Consider the following 21,435-nt stretch of genomic DNA (forward strand, 5'->3'; position numbering starts at 1 on the left):
GTTGGCTGTCTAAAAATTACCCTCCTTCAGTACTGATAAAAGTATACAAGATATTCCACATTCGCATGCCTTTAGCTGCATTTAGGAAAGGTTTTCTGGGGGATGGTGGGGACATGTTTTGAGCAAGATTTCTGAAATAACACACAAAGATTATTTTTTCAGCTCTACACATCTTATTTTGTTTACAAATTCCAGCTGCACAAAAGCCGGTGCAAAGATCTGCAGGTGCTTTGTATCCATGTCACATTTCAGAGGGAAAGCCTGCACGTACTTTCTCTTTGAAACTTGGTGCAAGGACCATAGAAAAAGAAAATACATGGACTTTGCCCCAAAGCAGATAGTTTGAAAACTGCCCCCAACTCCCATTATGACTGAGATAAATGCTATAGCATGCACATTGCATATAGCATGCTACTATAATGCAAATAGTTTCCAATTCATAGATTAGATTAATTCATAGATTAATTCATAAATACATTAGAATAGAATCAATTCATAGATTAATTCATAAATACATTAGAATGGGGGAATATTTTGTATATAAGAGTGGAAAAACTGTCATAAATAGGAAAAAAACCAGAAGTTTATATTATTATTATCACTTAACACTAATAGTGTACACCGCACTGCACAAGTAATACATATGTAAAAGGACAATTAGAAAAAGAAATTACTTAGGTTATTAGGTAGTTACCCACATAAAATCAGGGGCCAAAAATTGCCCTCCTCTCTTTGGGTAAAGTAAGGAATATAAGAACATAATAAGTTGCTATACTGGGTCAGACTGAGGGGCCATCAAGCTCAGCATCCTCTTTCCAACAGTGACCAATCCAGGTTACAAGTTCCTGGCAAGTACCCAAACATTAAATAGATTCCATGCTACCAATGCCAGTTGTAGCACTGGCTATTCCCTAAGTCAACTTGATTAATACCATTTATGGACTTCTCCAGGAACTTATCCAAACCTTTTTTAAACCCAGCTACACTAACTTCCCTAATCACAACCTCTGGCAATGAATTTCAGAGCTTAATTGTGCGTTGAGTGAAAAAGAATTTCTTCAATTTCTTTAAAATGTGCTACTTGCTAACTCCATGAAGTGTCCCTAGTGCTTCTATTATCTGAAAGAGTAAATAACCATTCTAGTCCTCTCATGATTTTATAGACCAATATCATATTCCCCGCCCTCAGCCATCTCTTCGACCAACATGATAAAGGGGATGGAACGACTCCCCTATGAGCCATTCCATCTGCTTTATTATTTTGTTCACCCTTCTTTATACTTTTTCCAGTGCAACTATATCTCTTTTGCAGTGATCAGAATTGCACACAGTATTCAAGGTGCAGTCTCACCATGGAGCAATACAGAGGCATTATGATATTCTCTGTTTTATTCACCATTCCCTTCCTAACAATTCCTAACCTTCTGTTTGCTTTTCTCACCACGGCAGCACACTGAACTGACCATTTCAATGTGACGCCTAGATCATTTTTCTGTGTGGTAGCTCCTAATATGGAATACGCAGGGAAGTCATTTTGAAATCACATGTGTTTTATGGTGCCAGCTTTATACCTGCTCTAAAGCATGTGCAAAGTCTATGGGTACAGAAGTATCTGTAGCATCACTGGCTCCCAGATTTTCAAAGGGAAGCTCCCTGAGAGCATTGAGATGCACCAACAAAAACTATGCATAAACTTATTGCAGAAAACTACTTGTTATACTGGGACTTAAGAATGTCATGATTATGTCTATGGTCATGAGGCAGAGATCTAAACATATTACAAGTTACCTTAGGGTTGTTAATCAAAGACAGATCCACATTGCAAGTGATGTCTCCCTAAATGTTTTACTGAAGCCTTTGTTAAACATAGGTGACACACACTAACTAACTAGAGAACCTTGATTTACATTATTGCATTTTAATTCTGTCAATTGCAATTACACATGAATCAAGGATATTATCAATGAAAGCATTAATAATGCTGATGATTATTATTGTCAATCATGAGGTTTAGTGTATGAAAGATATGAAATAAGTTTGGGAAAAAAAAACTTTTGGTGAATCTTTGTTAACCGTTGAAGACCTGTTTGGTACTAGACAAATATCTCAGAAGCGGAAGTACAAACACTGTCTGAAGAAGGAAAGCAGCAAAGGGAGAAAAAAAAAGAGAGAAAACTAGCTTGACCTTACCAAAATGACAATTTCAGGACCACATCACGTAAGGCGCGAGAGCGTCTCGACGTGACGTGCCTCCCGCAAGTGAAGGAGGAGAAACCGGAAGAGCGGGAGGAGCTGAGGCTGCTCCCCAGCTCCTGGCAGTGGGAGGCACGGGGTTGCGACTGTTTAGGAGTTTTCGAGGGGCGTCGGAAGAGCCTGGGACGCGGAGGTGACCGTGCGAAGTTAGTCGTCCGCGATTGGCTTTTATGTTTCTGCTGGGGAAGAAGGCAGCCGCCTTGTCGCCGGAGTGCGCTGCGGACAGTGGGAGTGGTTGCGCGGGCTGCCGCTTGTGGTAGTGGCGGCGGAGTCGGAGTTGTACTTGGCGAGGGTGTGTTTATTTTTTTTTTTTCCCCTCTCTCGGCGCGGCGAGTGGGGAGGGGAGAGGCGCTGGAGCCCGAAGGGCCGCTGGTGACGTTCCTGGCGCCGCGCGCTCGCCTGCGTGGGCGCCGCATTTACGGGCTCAGCGAGTAGATGAGGCGCGAGCCTGCACTGGAGCGAAGCGAAGCCCTTGTGGAGAGATAACTCCGTACAGGCCTAGCGCAGCCGGGGACTGGACGCAGAGACGCACCTTCCTCCCCGCCCCGTCACCTGGCCCGCCGGGATTCCTACTATTTGTTTACTGCCTTTAATCACTTGGGACTTCTATCCCGGCCCTCTTTTTTTTTTTTTTTTCCTTGCCTTTTTTTTTTCTTTTCTAAAATAAGATTTTTCTTGCAAGATCTGTTGTGTTTTTTGCGCTTTAAAGCCGAAAGGGATGTACTTTTGAAAGTCGGCAGGAAGGATTTAAAAAGCCACAGCATTAAATATTTACCAAACTTTCGGGAATTGTGGTTGCCTGCACTGGAGAAGGACAGAATGAATACGAATATTATTTATGCAAGTCGAAAGCGGCGAAAGCCTGTTCAGAAAACGTAAGAGACTACTTTTTAAAGTTCGCTTCCATATCTTGCGATTAATGTATTCCTTTTTTCAGAGTTTATACATTATTGTACCAGCAGAGACTATTGATATCGTTAGTAGGAATAGCTGCTGCTTACGAGCTTCAGTAGTGAACTTTTCTGACCATCCTGTTGAAAAGGCTGAAATTGCATGTTATTGCCCAAGACTGATCGGAGTAAAATTCTGCCAATTGTTTCCATTTTTTTAAAGTTGACTGCGGTTTACTGCACCGTTACTCTTCAGGGTTCAACGTTCAAGTGCCGTCCCCAAATTGTCGGGGAAATATCTACTGTATAAACTATTATTCAATTGTTCTTATAGGAGCTGAGTCGTAGCGTTATGAATACTATGAGAAGAGAAGGAAAAAGAAAATCTCCGCTTCTCATCCTGGGAGGTTGTAGGAGTACAGGATTTATTAGACTTACTGACCAGCTCTGGATCATATTGGATGTAGTTAAACTCACTTCAAATATTTCTAAGATTACGCATAATGGGTTACATCAGATTTCTATGTTCCCTTGTTAGTTTTAAATGAATGAAGCAGTATAGTATGCTTTATCTGTATTGCATAAACCTGTTTTGTTTCTTTTCCTGTTATGAAAGATATGCAATACGTGAAATCAACTTAATGTTTAGATAAGTTTTCTGGAGCAATCTGAGGGTATATCGCTGATTTCGATGCATTGCAAGTGTATTTAAGTACTCTAGTAAATGACTGGGATAACGTTTTGTCATAGGTTTATAAATACACATTTCAGCTCAAAAAGCATAGGAATTAAAAAAAAAAATTACTTAACCACCGAGAATTGGGACCATCAAATTAAAACAGTTCTTCTGTCAGTTCAATCTGATTTTCTAATAATACTTACATCATCATTCAACTTAATTCTGAAAAGTTATTTATATCAGATTAGAATACATCCTTTCCATATTTTTAGGGAAAGATGAAGAAATGTTACAGATTTTGACTTCATACTTAGTCATACTGATTTTTAAGCATGATTTTTTAACAGAGGAGGTGTATGCTTCATTTTGTAATTAATTGTAGTGTTTACATTTTTAACAGTTTGGTGTGTTAGTGTAAGATTAAAATATTTAACAATGCTCTCTTAGGTAAGGATTTTCTTTGGATAAGTTTGTTATGGGAGTAATCCATTCTTTACTGAATGAATGTAAAGTGGAGAGAACACTTTTGAATAACGAACTCCTATTGGACCTTAATTTCTGTTGAATGAGTAGACTTTAGAAAATGTACTTTTGATATGAGTGCTCAGATTTTGAGTTTCTACAGTGTCAATATACAAATTAAGTGTGTGTTTAAGTAAATAGAAATTTTATTGGGAATTAGTGATACAGTGCCAAAAATGCATAATCATGCACATCAATTACTTAAGCATTTCAAAATGGTTTTGTTAAAGCTAATTCCTAAAGTTATTAAATAGCAACACAAGGTTTCCAGATTGGAACACATGGTCAGAGAGATCACTTTAAAAAAAAAAAGTCACCTCTGAAATCACCCAATTAGAACTAGTTTCTTTCTGTTTACTAAAGGAGGAATATATTCTCACTCAAGCACATGCTTTCAGATTTTTTCCTAACTATAAAACACTGGCAGTAACATTTGTAATAGATTTATCTATTCTTATATCTTGTAGATTATGGAATAGCATCCTGCCCTGTGATATGTGGCAAACTGTACTTTTGTGACTATTTTGCCCATAGCGCTTTACACACATGGCACACATTTATAATTATACAGATAACATATATACTAAATATGCCTTAGATTACAGGCCTGAGTTGACCACTGTGATTTTGTAACTATGCACCAGAAACAAAACCCTTGGAGTTAACCCTTGAGCCTAATATCACATTAAATTGTGACATTTTTGCTACAGTATTGTGACAAGTGTAGTTAACTTGCATAAAAGGTAATGACATATCTTTCATAGTTGAATTGGAATATGGTTTACTGCCTAGGAAAACTGACTTGTGCATTAGACATTCTGGGCATTTTTATTTCTTTTTTTAATGGATTTATGTTTGTGAAATTCAGATAAAAGTAAATCATGCACAACAATAAATCTCCTTGGCACAGACAAGATAATTCTGAACTGACCCAAATATATGTTTTGCAATTAAAGAGAAAATATTGCAGTCTAAATATTTACAAATATTCTTTGTTTGTGCACTACAGGCATTTAATAGAATTGAGCTGCTTTTTCCTTTTTAGTTTAGCTGAGAGAAACAGTTGGTTTGTAGGATCAGATCGTCTTTCCGTTCAAAAATTTCTTATTTGCTTTCTTGAATTTTCCCTGCTGTATTCATCTTAACTACTCTTGTGTATCTTCATCTTATACGTTTTGGATTTTTATTTGGTACCGAATTGAATAACTTCTTTTTTGCTTTAAATTTGGGTTTTTCCCATTCATCGCTCCTGTTTTAATAGTGGGACAGGTGGTATTGTGTGTGTGTGTGTGTGTGTGTGTGTGTGTGAAAACAGTTGAAATTTGTCATTCTAAACCAACTTGTGCAGTGTGCTTATAGGGAGAAAAGCTTAGTAGACTGGTTTCTCAAACTGGCATCATCTTTGCATCCTATCCTTGTACAGTAGTAGCTACAGTCTCCTTTATTCTAATGTGAAAACTCGGGCATTCATGTTAAGTATTTAATGCTGTGTTTTGGGTATCTCATAGTCTGTTCTCTCCCCAACCTTTATTGAAATAAGGTGATCTGTGGAAAGATGATTTTAGACTCTTATCAGATCTTGGGGCAGGCAGAACCTGATAGTTTTCTGATGTTCTGGACTTCAGCTTAGAAACATTCATAGTTTACTTTATAAACACTGTGGGGAAAAAATGCATTATTATTTAACCAAGTATTTTTACACCTGTATTTTCCCCTGAAAGCAAAGTAAGATGATTATATTTCCATATGTTTAAATAAAATAGAAACATTGAAAAGAATTAGATGTATTTATTTATTTTGTAGTTAATCATGGCATAAAGTATGTGTATATACTTTTTTTTTTTTTTTTTTAAGTTTCTTGCTCAGATCATGTTGCTGAAAGATAGAAAAAGGAACTCTCTTTGGGATATTGAGCAATCTTCTGTTTTAAAAAAGGGGGAGGAGCGGGAAGAGGAAATAGGCTTGTTTTTTGAAGCAGACAAAAAAAATCAGAGTATCTTTTGGTTTGTTTTCAGACTGCAGTGATTGTTGCCTTTTTTAGGTTTGTGATATGTCATCAGTATTCTGGTAATAAGTTGTTCTTTCAACCATAAATACGAATCTGTAGACTGTTTTTAGAACTTCTCTAGTTACTGTTTTGACTAGAATATTGAAAAATAATTTTACATTTTTAGGAGACTAGGGTCCATTCACATGTGTTAGAAATATACCGGTATGCAAATTTCTAATTAGAGAGTTCTGAACTCTTTTTAATAAAATATGGAAGTGACCATGTTAGAAAAATATTTTAAAATGTTAAATGTATCAAAGAAATTTTAAAGTTTTTGTTATTACTGCAGGTATTTTAATTTATATCAAGTACCTTTAAAAACATGTACTGCAAGTTTATTTAGAAAATCTTATTTTTTCAGTTGAATAGTCTTGCATGTTGTCCATAAAGACACAAAAGGAGAAACCATTCATATTGAGATTTCCAATTTTACTAACACTTAGTATGACTTCAGCTACAAAATTTATATTCTTATTTCTTAGTTGTGTACTAATATTCTGTTAATGCTACAAGCAAAACATTTTAAGGAAACAATTTTATTTTTGTATTTGTAAACAAATTTAATGATCAAATATTTTTATATCTCAGGATCAAACATTGTTTGAAAGCCACATAAATATAAGTTTTAAAAGGCCATAATATAAAAGTTATACTAAACATTTTTACCTTAACTAATTTGTGCTCACATGGGCCATCCTTTGTATAAGGACGCCAGTATTTCTTTCTTTCCTTATTGGCATTTTATGAAACATGTAGCACAGGGGTCTAATAATGGTACAGAAAATGTGGAATACCCTCTCCGAAGGAGAAATTTAACTCTAGAAGACGGGTGCGGCACACATTTTTTACCCCCTTCATTTTTATTTATTTTTTTTTAATTTTAACATCCCCTTCTCTGAAACAAACGTTTTCAGATAAATAGAAAATTGAGGTTCTGGTTTACTAAGGCTTTTCTCCCATTCTTTGTCTGGGGGAAAAATGCTTAGTGAAAGAGGCCCTGAATTACATTGAGAATTTAATGCACCTTATTAGCTGATGCATCATATACATTTTACAACATTTTCTGAATAAACGATAGCAAGAAGCTGCTATTTTATCAGTTTAGTAAGGATAACATTTCTACTGAAAGTCATGCAAAATGTATGGTATGTTCTTGGTCTTTTGACAATTTCCAAATTATTTTTTCAAGGTGAAGTTGAGATTTTGCATTTAATAAAACTTACATAATCTTGACTGTATATGGTTTGTAAAAATCTTAAAATAAAAGGAATATATTGGAATTTTGTTGCATTCTGATATGTTATAAATATACTTGCTGTGTACTTCAGTAAAATAGAATTCTAACTCTGAGCATGATTTACAAAAGCATTCTTTGCAGACAAATCAAATCTGGTAAAACTATACCTGGTTATAGTGAATACAAACCTTGCTTTGTAAAAATATTTTGAGAATTTTGTTGCCATTTCTAACATCTGTTCATGAGAGAGGACAAAGTGTGGGATTAACAATCACTGGTGAATTAAAATGGACAGAGTTTGTGGTTTCAACACATTTTTAAGCCCAGATGTTAAGAACATAAGATTTACTATACTGGGTCAGACCAAAGGTTTCAACACTGGCCAGTCCAGGTAATAAGTACCTGGCAGTCTCCCAAAAGGCTGACAGATTCCCAGGCATAAGCAGTGGATTTCCCCAAGTCTATGTTAATAATGATTTATGGACTTTTCTTTCACCAACTTGTCTAAACCTTTTTTTAAACCCAGCTACACTAAGAGCTTTCACCACATCCTCTGGCACCAAATTCCAGAGCTTAATTATGTGTTGAGTAAAAAAAATATTTTTCTCTAGTCTTAAATATATCAACTAGTAACTTCATTGAATGTCCCCTAACTTAGCATTTTTTTGAAAGATTAAACAATCGAATCATGTTTACCCATTCCACTCATTTTATAGACCTCTGTCATATCTCCCCTTAGTCGTATCTTCTCCAAGCTGAAGAACTCTTAACTTCTTTAGGAGTTTCATCCCATTTATAATTTTGGTCACCCTTCTCTGTACTTTTTTTCTAATTCCACTATATCTTTTCTGAGATGTGGTGATCAAAACTGCATTCACACCTTGGAGTGATACAGAGACATTATGATATTCTGACTTATTCTCCATTCTTTTTCCTAATAATTCCTAGCAGTCTATTTGTTTTCTTGACTGCAGCACACTCAGCAGAGGACTTCAACATATTATCCGAGATGACACCTAGATCCTTTTCCTGGGTGCTGACTCCCAATGTTGAACTTCGCACTGTGTATCTATAACTTTGAATAATTTTTGTCATCAGAAAATTTGATCACCTCACTTATTTATTTTTATTTATTTTATTTAGTTTTTTATATACCGACATTCATCACAGATATCACATCGGTTCACAGTGTAACACAAACAGACGCCAACTTGTTCCTATCTCTACGTCATTTATAAATATTAAAAGCAGTTCTAGTACAGATCCTTGGGGCACTCCACTATTCACCTTTCTCCACTGAGAGAAGATAGGCCATCGTGGAAAGATTAAACAATTTCTTTGCTTCGGTGTTTATAGAGTTTTATATACCGTCGTTCGATTTTGCCATCACAACTGTTTACTGAAGAGGATGTTGGGGAGATACCCGTTCTGGAGAAGGTGATTTGGACTGAACCAAATCACGGTGAACTTGGATGATGTGGTAGGCCTGATTGACAAACTGAAGAGTAGTAAATCACCTGGATCGGATGGTATACATCCCAGGGTTCTGAAGGAACTAAAAAAATGAAATTTCAGATCTATTAGTAAAAATTTGTAACCTATCATTAAAATCATCCATTGTACCTGAAGATTGGAGGGTGGCTAATGTATCCCCAATATTTAAAAAGGGCTCCAGGTGTGATGTGGGAAACCACAGACCAGTTCGCCTGACTTCAGTGCCAGGAAAAATAGTGGAAAGTGTTCTAAATATCAAAATCACAGAACATATAGAAAGACATGGTTTAATGGAGCAAAGTCAGCATGGCTTTACCCAAGGCAAGTGAACAGGTAGATGTAGTATATTTGGATTTTCAGAAGGCGTTTGACAAAGTTCCTCGTGAGAGGCTTCTAGGAAAAGTAAAAAGTCATGGGATAGGTGGCGATGTCCTTTCCTGGATTACAAACTGGCTAAAAGACAGGAAACAGAGTATGATTAAATGGACAATTTTCTCAGTGGAGGGAGTGGGCAGTGGAGTGCCTCAGGGATCTGTATTGGGACCCATACTTTTCAATATATTTATAAATGATCTGGAAAGGAATAAGACGAGTGAGGTAATCAAATTTGCACATGATACAAAATTATTCAGAGTAGTTAAATCACAAGCGGATTGTGATAAATTGCAGGAAGACCTTGTGAGACTGGAAAATTGGGCATCCAAATGGCAGATGCAATTTAATGTGGATAAGTGCAAAGTGATGCATATAGGGAAAAATAACCCATGCTATAGTTACACAATGTTAAGTTCCATATTAGGAGCTACCACCCAAGAAAGAGATCTAGGCGTCATAGTGGATAACACATTGAAATCGTTGGTTCAGTGTGCTGCGGCTGTCAAAAAAACAAACAGAATGTTGGGAATTATTAGAAAGGGAATGGTGAATAAAACAGAAAATGTCATAATGCCTTTGTATTGCTTCATGATGAGACCGCACCTTGAATACTGTGTACAATTCTGGTCGCCACATCTCAAAAAAAGTTATAATAGTTATGATGGAGAAGGTACAGAGAAGGGCGACCAAAATGATAAAGGGGATGGAACAGCTCCCCTATGAGGAAAGACTAAAGAGGTTAGGACTGTTCATCTTGGAGAATACAGCTGAGGGGGATATGATAGAGGTGTTTAACATCATGAGAGGTCTAGGACAGGTAAATGTGAGTCGGTTATTTACTCCTTCGGATAATAGAAAGACTAGGGGGCACGCCATGAAGTTAGCATGTGGCACATTTAAAACTAATCGGAGAAAGTTATTTTTCTGTCAGCGCACAATTAAACTCTGGAATTTGTTGCCAGGGGATGTCGTTAGTGCAGTTAGTGTAGCTGGGTTTAAAAAAGGATTGGATAAGTTCTTGGAGGAGAAGTCCATTACCTGCTATTAATCAAGTTGACTTAGAAAATAGCCACTGCTATTACTAGCATCAGTAGCATGGGATAGACTTGGTTTTTGGGGTACTTGCCAGGTACTTATAGCCTGGATTGGCCACTGTTGGAGACAGGATGCTGGGTTTGATGGACCCTTGGTCTGACCCAGTATGTCATGTTCTTATGTTCTTACTCAATTTCCTGTCTTTCAACCAATTCTCAATGTACAATAGACCATTACCTCCTATCATACCATGACTTTTTAAAATTTCCTTAAGAGTCTATCATGAGGTACTTTGTTAAATGCTTTCTGAAAATCCATATACACTATATGGTAGATTTTAAAAGGTGCATGCGTTTCCCAGCGCACACACATGGATGCATCAATTTTATAACAAGTGCGCCGGCGCGCGCATGTTAAATGCTATGGCCGCTCACATATGCGTGTGGTGTGCGCCGGGTTTTATAAGATTGCGTAAGGCGACGCAACGGGCATTCACAAGTTCTCTCCCAGTCTACTCCAGTTAAGGAGCAGACTGGGAGGGAACTTCCCTACCCATACTCCCTCCCTCTTCCCCTCTTCTCTCCTACCTTTTTCTTCTGTTTGTTTTGTTGCTTACTGCTCTGTTGGAGGAGAAACAACTTGTGCGCTTTCCCAGCACAGCGACAAATGGCCTCTGTGCCGGCCGCCTCCAGCCCGGCCCCTGGCCTGTCCCTTTCTCTGAGCCCGGCACTTCTGCACATAACAGGGTTTATGGGTGTGGCTGGGCCCCTTTGAAAATGTGCATGGCGCATGCAAGGCCCAGCTTCTTGCCTTGCATGTCGCTGTTTTAAAATTCATCTGTTAACTGGCTCACATTTATCCACATGTTTGTTCATGCGGTCAAAAAAAATGCAGCAGATTGATGAGGCAAGACCTCCCTTGGCTGAATCCATGTGACTTTGTCTTATTAAACTACGTCTAGCTTTATATACAATTTTAGCAATGTTTCCTGGCACTGACATCAGGCTTACCAGTATGTAGTAGTTTCCTGGATCACCCCTGGAACCCTTTCTTAAAAAATGGTGTTACATTGGTCATCCTCTAGTCTTTAGGTACCATAGCTGATTTTATTGATAACAGTAGGTCTGCAATTTCTTTTTTCAGTTCTTTCAGCACTCTGAGAATTAAACCATCTGATCCAGGTGATTTGCTACTCTCTTTAGTTTGTCAATTTTGCCCTAGTACATTTTCCAGGTTTATTGTGATTTTTGTTTGTTCCTCTGAATCATCACCTTTTAAATATCACTCCTGATATGGTAGCTGTCTTATATCTTCCTCAGTAAAGACCGAAGCAAAGAATTCATTAAATCTCTCCGCTATGGCCTCCTTAGTGCTCCTTCTAGCCCTTGATCATCTAATGGTCCAACTGATTCTGTTGCAGGTTTTTTGCTTCAGATGTACCTGAAAAAGTTGAGTTTTGGCTTCAAATTGCACGCAGAATTTTTACTAAAGCACAAAAGATTTTATTATGGAGGAAAAACTTCAGATGCCAATATCTAGGCAACACATGCCTTGCATAACCAGGCTGAAGCACCATCATTAGTTAATACATCTCAATTTGTATATTTTTACTTCTTTATCCTAATTCATATTTAAAAAACACATTTAAATTTACAATGAGAATTTATACTTTGACTGTAAGTTACTTCAAGTATTCAAAAACAGGATTCAATCACTACTGATGATCAAAAGATAAATTATGATTTCTAATATTCAAAAAATCTGTTTTCAAAATTTATCTTTAAATGTTTTAATCCATCAGTGTCCTGTTCTGTCCTCAGACACTGTCAGCGTTTCGCCCAGCTAGGGCTGCTTCGGAGCTAAGTGTAGCAATTCTTTGCAATCTACAAAATCATTAAAAAAAAATAAATTTGTAAAGATTGACAACATCAATGATGCTTATTACTGTTTCAACTCGCCAGAATTGTGCTGACTTATACACACCAATTGAATCTCCTACCTTTTACATGGCCTAACTCTGCATTACTCCTTGATCACTGGACACATAGAAACATAGAAACATATAGAAACATAGAAATGACGGCAGAAGAAGACCAAACGGCCCATCCAGTCTGCCCAGCAAGCTTCACACATTTTTTTCTCATACTTATCTGTTTCTCTTAGCTCTTTGGTTCTATTTCCCTTCCACCCCCACCATTAATGTAGAGAGCAGTGATGGAGCTGCATCCAAATGAAATATCAAGCTTGATTAGTTAGGGGTAGTAGGGGAAGTAACCGCAGGGAGCATAACTTTCAAACAAATGCATGCTGCAGCATATATGGGCATGCACAGATTTATGATACTATTTAATAAACTGCATGCATTATAAAACATGCATATCTTTACCCCCCATCATAAATGTGTATGTGCTTGCTTGCGAATACATGCAATGCATTGAACGAGAGCACATTCCTTACCTATTTAAAATAAAACATACGAATATTTATTTTTTATGCGCGAACATAGAGTACTGTGCATAAAACCCAATTTACGTGTGTAAGTCTGTATATTATAAAACGCGCGCATAATTGAAACTTACCAGTTTTACCAATTAGTCCATCAGTTTCTCCAGTCCCTTTCCATGGCAGCGAGACCCTCCTGGTTCTTATTTATTTACAGCAATTTCGTACCCGCTTAGTTGCCAGACATCTGTTCTGGGCAGTTTATAATTTCACATTCATAAATCAGAAACATAACAAAACAAAAAAAGACCCTGCACTCCTCCAAGGGCCTCCCAGAGCAGATGAGACTTCACCTCCTTCTGAAAGGTTTTATAATCCTGTAATGGACGGATTTCCAAAGGAAGTCCATTTCAGAAAGAAGGGGCAACCCCTTCCACCTGAATTTCCTTCCACCCTAGTTCACCCAGACCTCTCACCCAGCCAATAGTACACTATAAACATGTTTAATATCTCTTACACAAGATAATTAGCAGACATAAAATTAAGTGAGTAAGTTGGCAAATGTACATGCATCGGTTGGATTAAAAATAGCAACTTGTGGCAGCGCCAGGTAACTGAGAAGATGAGAGAGAGGCTGTAGCTGCCTTACCAGGGGTGTGGCGTCCAGACGGCCCCGACGGAGCACAGCTGAACATATTTGTGACGTCACAACTGCGGGACGGAAAGGGCTTAAAATCTGCTCCTTGGAACTGGTGTTTGCAGCGCCAGGTAACTTGAGAGAGAGGCTGTAGCTGCCTTACCAGGGGTGCGGCGTCCAGATGGCCCCGACAGAGCACAGCTTAGCCTATTTGTGACGTCACAACTGCGGGACTGAAGGAGCTTAAAATCTGCTCCTTGGCGGCGCGCAGTCGCTGCCGAAGACGCGAGCGCCAAAGAGGTGCGCGCAGCTTTTTCAGCTTCTTTGGATTTTTTTGGACTCCTCCCCGCAAAATATTGGTAAAATAACTAACTATTTAAATGTGCTTTCATTGCGTACGAAACCACAGATCAGAACGCTAATAAGAGCTTGAAATGTTACAAATGAGCAGCAAATGATGAGTATTCACTTTGTTCTTAACTTCCTTGACGGGCTACTATTATATTATCTTTATCTGTATTTATTGTTTTACTATATGTTCTATTTTATTGTTTTATTACGTTTATTTTAATTTGACTCCTGTTTTTTACGAGTTTTTCTATTGGTTCTTAGATTATTTCTTTTAAACAGCTAATTTATTTCTTTTACCTTGTGTAGTTTTTAGCTGTTACTATTTTATCAATTATTGTATTTCCAAATATGCTGTAACTTTTGTAAACCAATGTGAAGGTCTGTCTGATACATCGGTATATAAATGCTAATAAACTAAACTAGTTTGTACACTATCCAATTTAGTACTGTTAAATGCCACGCTCAGCACGAAAGAGAAGGGCCAGGGAATGCCAGGCCTCAGATGTAACGGAGTCCATCTCTAAAGTGGGACCGATGGATATGCATGTGCGACGAGGATTACAGAAAGGGGATGAAGGATCGTTGAATGTTAGGAGGGGAGAAGAAGAGCCCTCCGCATCCTTAGGTCTATTAACAATACTCTCCCCAAGTGAGAGATCTCCTCTGGTGAACCCTGCTGAGAAATTACAGCTGACCCCAGGGGAGCTAAACCCTGCTGATGGAGCAAGGGGAAGCTCTCCCTTGGGGCAAGGAGGTCAGCTGGAAAATCTCTCAGCCCCAAGTAACATCTTGGGACCCAGTCAAGCTTCAATCGAGACTGAGGAAGAGGGCAATGGGGTAAGAGAGGATGGGGGTCTATATTACTCAGATTAAACCCATAGTTAAACCACAGGATTTTTCTTTATAAAATACTAGCCGTTAAGCCCGTAACAACGGGCTACATTAAAAAAAAATTTTTCGGTCCATTTCCTCCCCCCCCCCCCCCCTCATTCTCCTCCCTCCCACCTCCCCCTACCTCATTCTCCCCTCACCCTTTATTCTCCCTCCCTCAGTCACTCCCCTTCCGGATAGCACAAATGGAAGATCTTTGGGGGAGGTCCCTCGCGCGCGCGTGCCACTACTGTGCCTTGCTGCCGCCGCCGCCGCTCCTGCTCCTTGCCGCCGCTCCTGCTCCTTGCCGCCGCTGCCACTGCTCCTTGCCGCCGCTGTTCCTCCCAGCGCCATTTTTGTTATGGGCAAGCTCTGGCCGACGTGCTCGCCCACACATGCGCGGTAGAGTTGCTCTCTACTGCGCATTTGCGGCACGTCGGTCCGGGCTCCCTTATCTAGTAGATATGGAAGGCCATAAATGAAGTAAATAAAAATATGGGTGATCAAATGTTGGCAATATTAAATACTGTATTATTATTTATTTATTTATTTAAAATTTTTATATACCGACATTCATCCAGGATATCACATCGGTTTACAGTGTAACACAAACAAACGCCAGGCATGGCGCTTTACATTGAACAAATAAAACAAGTTAACAAATGAATAAATGAGGGTGTGAATAACAAGGGGAAATTTGCATTAAATAATCAACGAGGTTTGTAAATATTAACAAAGAAAAATGTAGAGGATATAGAAACTGAAAATAAAATAGTGAAAAATGAATTAATGAAAGTAAAGGAAGAAATAGGAAAGTCCAGGGAAGAACAAACTATGATGGTGAAGGAAAATCTGTTATTGCAGCTCAAAATAGAAAAGTTGGAGAATGCAGCAAGGGTAAAAAATATACGGTGTATAAATTTCCCTAAATCACCTACTTTGACTCCATTGTTTTTATGGAGAAAATATCTGATGGAAAATTTAAATATCCCAGAAGCAACTTTACCCATAATATCTAAGCTGTTTTATTTACCATCAATGAAAAAATCAACAGAGATATTGGTAACTTAAAAATAGAGGAATTAATTCATTGAGCTTCCCCTCAAAATAAAGATTTAGATGTTTCAGAATTACTTGAGCAAACAGATATAGAGTCAGTTGTGCTATCAACACTAATAATATCATTCATGTTAGAGTCTGATAAAGATTGGATTTTCAAAAAATTTCTCTTAAATAGATTCAAGGAATTTATGGGGTGCAAGGTGCAAATATTCCCTGACTTAGTGCCAATAACACAGAGACGTAGAAAACAAGTTTCTTGCATTGAAGTCTCAAATATTACAAATGGGAATTTTTTTTTATTTTGAAATATCCTTGCCAATGCCTGATAAAGTGTGAAGGCAATACCTATGTATTCCTACAACCTGATCAGTTAACACAATTTATTCATATTAAAGTGAAGTCCACCACCAGCTCTACCCCAAACCCATCTAACACAGTCTTATGTGATATGAAGTGATCTTCTCCAGCTTAAGTATGTGTAATCCCAGTTAGTTGAGTATTTAGTTTAAATAGATGTTTGGGTACTGTGTACCTTGGATTCAATTGTGGGCTAAGCACAGGTAAATAGAATTAATAAAAGAACAAAAAGTATCAGGATTGGATTTTAATATAAATAAAGGAATATGTAATTTTGACTTAATCTTGATTTATTAACTTTTTCTTTTTTTTTTGGAAAAACAAACATTTGGTTCAAAATCGCTTGTTGAAAGTATTATATGGAATAAGAAAAATTGGTATATTTGATTAAGTGTAAAGGGGAAAGCAATACTTTGTCTTTAACTGAAGAGTTAATGACTTTAATAGGGTAATATGAACTCTGTAACCTGTGATAAATTTAAGAAAATTATGCTTGAGTTGAATTGTAAAATGAAGAAATATAAAATAAAAAAAAAATAGCAACTTGTGTGAAAAATTGGCTCCACCCTAGAACACCCCCAGACTGCCCCTTTTTATGTGCATATGTGTGCACAAAAGCAAAAATACACATGTATGTTTGAGATTTATAAAATAGCATGTACGTGAGTAGATATTACTTATGCACAAATATACTGATTTTTATGCGTGTGACTCTGAAAATTTACCCCAAAGTGTTAATGACCTGCAATACCAAAAACACTTTCCACGTTTGTAAGTATGAGGTCCAATCTCTCTGCTATTACAGATTGCCTTTGGAGAGGCATCTAAAGGGATTCCACAGGGGGAAAAAAACATTTAGGGGTAGACTTTAGTAAGCGCGCACATGTGTCCATGTGCACATGCTACCCGGCGGGCACACACGGACATGCCGATTTTATAACATGCGTGCGCCCTCTCCTCCCCACCCCCCTAAACCTAATCTGCCTTTCCTATTTTTATTTTTTTTATTTTTTAAGTTGCTGCTCCTTCGGAGCAGAAGCAACTTGGCAAGCTTCCCCGGCACAGCAGCAAGTGGCCGCTGAACCTGAACCTCCAGCCCCGGCGCTTAATCGTGTACCGGGGTTTGAAAATGTACCTGTTAGTGTGTAGAAGATCTCTGTACTTATTAAAGTGGGTTTTTTTTTTTGTTAGAGGAAATATATATAAATCCAGTACCTCAGTTGGCAAAAGTAAAGATGAAAAAAGGGTAGCAAGATGTTTTGACTCAGTACTTAGTGCTTGTAGAGACTGTTAATTCAAAATCTATTCCAGTTCACACTTTTTTTAAGCTAAGACATTTTCTTCTGACTCATTTTGGAGCTCAGTTGCTTGGGCCTTCTGGAAGAAAGTCAAGACTTGGCTCTTTGCACAGGCATTTGGATGATCATGCATGAGAATTATTTATTTAGTAGAAATATGACTATTTTTGATACTTGTAGGATTTGGCTAAATCAGAGTATTACTTGCAGGTGGGGAGTTTTCAGTTGGGGAGGGGGTATTATAGAGCTTTGATTGCCTATGGCAATACTCTGCTCTGTCGGGTGGGTGGATAATGAGACTTGGATTATAGAGGTTTTTATTATGTTGGATGGAAATGGGAGCGGGATTAGCCCAGTACTTGGGTTGGATATGGACACGTGTTCGTTGCTTTTTGTTTTTATTGCTTTTTTTTTTTCTGAGCGCGCACATAATCAGATGTAACGAAATTAAGTGAAATTTGTGAAATGACAGTGCACAAAAACAAATGAATAGCAGCTAAATGTTGGTAAAATTTCAAATACCTGCATCATCCATGCCAGACCAGTCTAGATTATAGGTTATGTCTTCCTACACGCAGATGGAGACAGCAAAGAAGCTCAAAACTGACTTCACTCCCCTATGAAGGTCTGATACTACATTCAGCTCTTCAAGAAAATTTAATAAACTAAACTGATGCTTTTCTTTTCACAAAACCAAGCCTTGTACAATCAAAATAAAAATAAAATATATAAGATAACATAGAATAAAATACATAAATGCAATTGTCCAGACAAATTGTACTCATGACAAAATCAGAGAAGGAACCCAGTGTCTTAAAAATATAACTAAAATCAGTATTTCTTTATCTCCAGCAGATGGTGCAGATGCATGGACTGGTGCTGCAGTCAGGAATAGGCCGTTCCCAGAGAGGTTTTTTTATGCCTGGGTTTCTGGTTCTGTTAATTGATCCTTCCTCCTTGGGAATAGATTCTGGATCTGAGTTCTTGCACCAATTGATCCCCATTGACTTTCTTTCCTTGGTGGGTGTGCCAGCAGGAGTTATGGACAGGTTTCTAGGGCAACAGTCTTCACAGGCTGATTTCCTGGTGGAGCAGGATCTAAAAATAATAATAATTAAAAAAAAAAGGCTTGTAACATAGCTTTTTCCCTGAACTGCCTCCCAGTCTTCTATGATACTATTGCTTTTAATTGCATTCTGTCAAGGGCTTGGAGGTGGATAACCCTTCCCTCTTCCTCCCTCCCTCCCTCTGCTGGCTTCCAGTTTTTCCATTGGAAAGGAGGTGAGGTGCTACAGGTAACTTGAGGCTTCTCAGCATGTCAGCCAATGCGTCCTGCCTGGTTTGTGAGCAACAGAACTATGGTATAATAGTGCCTGCTCAGTGTACGTATTTTTGACAGGATTAGCATCTGTTTTCTGCTGCTTTGAGCCCCACCCCCACTCAAAGATAATTTAGATAAATGTTATGCATACCAGACTCTTTACCTCTCTCTTCTTTCTGATAGATGGAGAAGTTGCATGGTGGAGCTCCATGTTTAAAATTGGGAATGGCAGAGTCTGCCTAGCTCCAGTTTGCTATGGAGTTATTGCAGCAGGTGACTTCCAAGCATGATGGAGCTCCTCTCTCTCTCTCTCTCTCTCTCTCTCTCTCTCTGCTAGTGGAGCAATTGAGGGAACAGCATGTAGAACTGGCTCTTTTCCGCTGTAGACAAAGGTTTGATAGAAGCAACCCTGGATTTGTCAATAAGCACCCATTATACCTCTGCCTAGAGCAGCAGTTGTTTAGAGGCAGTAGGCTGGCTAAGATTTGCTTCCTTCCAGCACTGCTGAGTCTCATTCAGCAGAGAACAACCTTCTGCTACTCTGTAACAGGCCCTTACAGGAGATTTTTTTTTTTGGGGGGGGGGGGGTAAAATAGAAAAATTGCTTAAAAGTAGCATAATCCTAAATCCATCCCTGGTTAGAGGGGCTTGTAAAACCAAATTAAGCTTGTATTGCTGAGAATGACAGACTGCAGAATGTTTAAAAAAAAAAAAAAAAAATCCCAGGGAGGTTCTGCTTGAACAGAACCTTTTTAGATTTCTCCTAGGGATGGGAATCGTGTGATCGATCATCTTAACAATCGATTTTGGCTGGGGGGGAGGGAAATCTGATCATGGTTATTTTTGTTAAAATAATCGTAAATCGGGGGAGGGCGGGAAAACCGGCACACCAAAACAACCCTAAAACCCACCCCGACCCTTTAAAACAAATCCCCCACCCTCCCGAACCCCCCCAAAATGTTTTAAATTACCTGGGGTCCAGTGGGGGGGGGGGGGGGGGGCCCGGCGCAATCTCCCGCTCTCTGGCCACGGCTGCGTTAATAGAAATGGCGCTGGTGGCCCTTTGCCCTTACCATATGACAGGGTAAAGGTAGCGCCGGCGCCATTTTGGTTCCTGTCACCCGACGTCACGAGTGCAGGAGATCGCTCCCGGACCCCCGCTGGACCCCCAGGGACTTTTGGCCAGCTTGGGGGGGCCTCCTGACCCCCACAAGACTTGCCAAAAGTCCAGCGGGGGTCCGGGAGCGACCTCCTGCACTCGGGCCATATTGCCAATATTCAAAATGGCGCCGGCGCTACTTTTGCCCTCACTATGTCATACGGGTCGTATGACATAGTATTCCCCCGATTTACGATTTTTTGATGATAAATCGGGGGAATTGCTATTGTATCGCAGCTCTAACTATTTTTGACGATTTAAAATATATCTGACGATTGTTTTAAATCGTCAAAAAACGATTCACATCCCTAATTTCTCCTTGAGCAATTCTTGCCCATTATTCTTGTTCCCAAATGGAAGAACTTCAGGTTGGCCTTGGCAGTGTTAGAGATGCTAAAGCGCTCCTCTGGCCAGGACAGTCCTAGGTAATTGGCAGGACAAGAGGAGGTGATAGCTTTGCCTTCTCAGTAGGGAGGCTGTTAAGGGGATAGGAGCTGGTGACCCTTAATTCTGGGGCATGATCTCCTTTAGCTCTCAGAGGAGAATTGGGAGACAAATCTGTAGGGGGGAATCTCATATTTCTGGGTGCTTTTTAGGCACCCCTCCCTTCTACTTCTGATTGTTGGAGATGGGATCTTCTCAGTGTGTGACATATGACACCAGCCTTAAACTGGCCAATTCTATGAGGTATGTATTTTCCCTTCTCAGGGAAGAGGAGGATAGGGTTTTGGATCAGTAGGGGGACATTGCCGCCATCTTTTAAGACCACAAGTGGTTGAGGAAAGCAATGGGGCAGATTTTCAAAGGGTTACGCGCATAACCCCCGAAAAGCTGCCCCTCCGCGCATAGGCTCGGCGGCGTGCACAAGCCCCGGGACACGCGTATGTCCGGGGGTGGTCTCGAATCCGCCGGCACAGTAGCCTGTGCTGGGGGATGGCGAGCTGGTAGGGGGGGGATTCCCCCCCCCCCGCAGGCTGTTATGAATAATGGATTTCCTAGCATGTAACCAGATGGACTCAGGACCAGTGGGTTATGTGTTCCTCTGCTAGCAGATGGGAGACGGAGTCAGATTTCAAAGCTGACATCACTCTAGAAATAGCCCTGCAGTGACCTCAGTATCTCTCCATCTCCTAGCAGATGGGGACACTATCCCACACACTAGCACAGTGTTAGGAAAATTTCAGCAAGAAGACAAAATTACCTTAAAGAAGATCGAGCCCTGCTCTCCTGCGGTGATACCTAAGGGTCCCTCCCCCCAGTTGAGAATTCCTGAGGTGATTTCAGATATCCCTCAGAGGTGTGCCTTGGTCCAGTAGCCGGTTCTCGGCATGAACTTAGCCCCCAGAGTGGCTGAAAGGCAATGGGTGCATAACTGAGCGCGGCGGTGAAGGTAAATCCCTCTC

The 21,435-nt window shown here is 39.3% G+C and overlaps 1 protein-coding gene across 1 annotated transcript in view; it reads left to right on the plus strand.

The window, feature by feature from the left end:
* The first annotated feature begins 2,789 nt into the window (after positions 1–2,789).
* Positions 2,790–21,435, plus strand: part of AHR (aryl hydrocarbon receptor) — a 291,464-nt gene continuing 272,818 nt past the window's right edge. The window contains exon 1 of the mRNA XM_029589033.1: positions 2,790–3,128. Within this exon, the coding sequence (XP_029444893.1) occupies positions 3,073–3,128 (56 nt within the window). The 5' untranslated portion in view covers positions 2,790–3,072. The remainder of the gene's footprint in view (positions 3,129–21,435) is intronic.

This window comes from Rhinatrema bivittatum, chromosome 2 (assembly GCF_901001135.1).
Source record: "Rhinatrema bivittatum chromosome 2, aRhiBiv1.1, whole genome shotgun sequence".
Lineage (NCBI taxonomy): Eukaryota > Metazoa > Chordata > Amphibia > Gymnophiona > Rhinatrematidae > Rhinatrema > Rhinatrema bivittatum.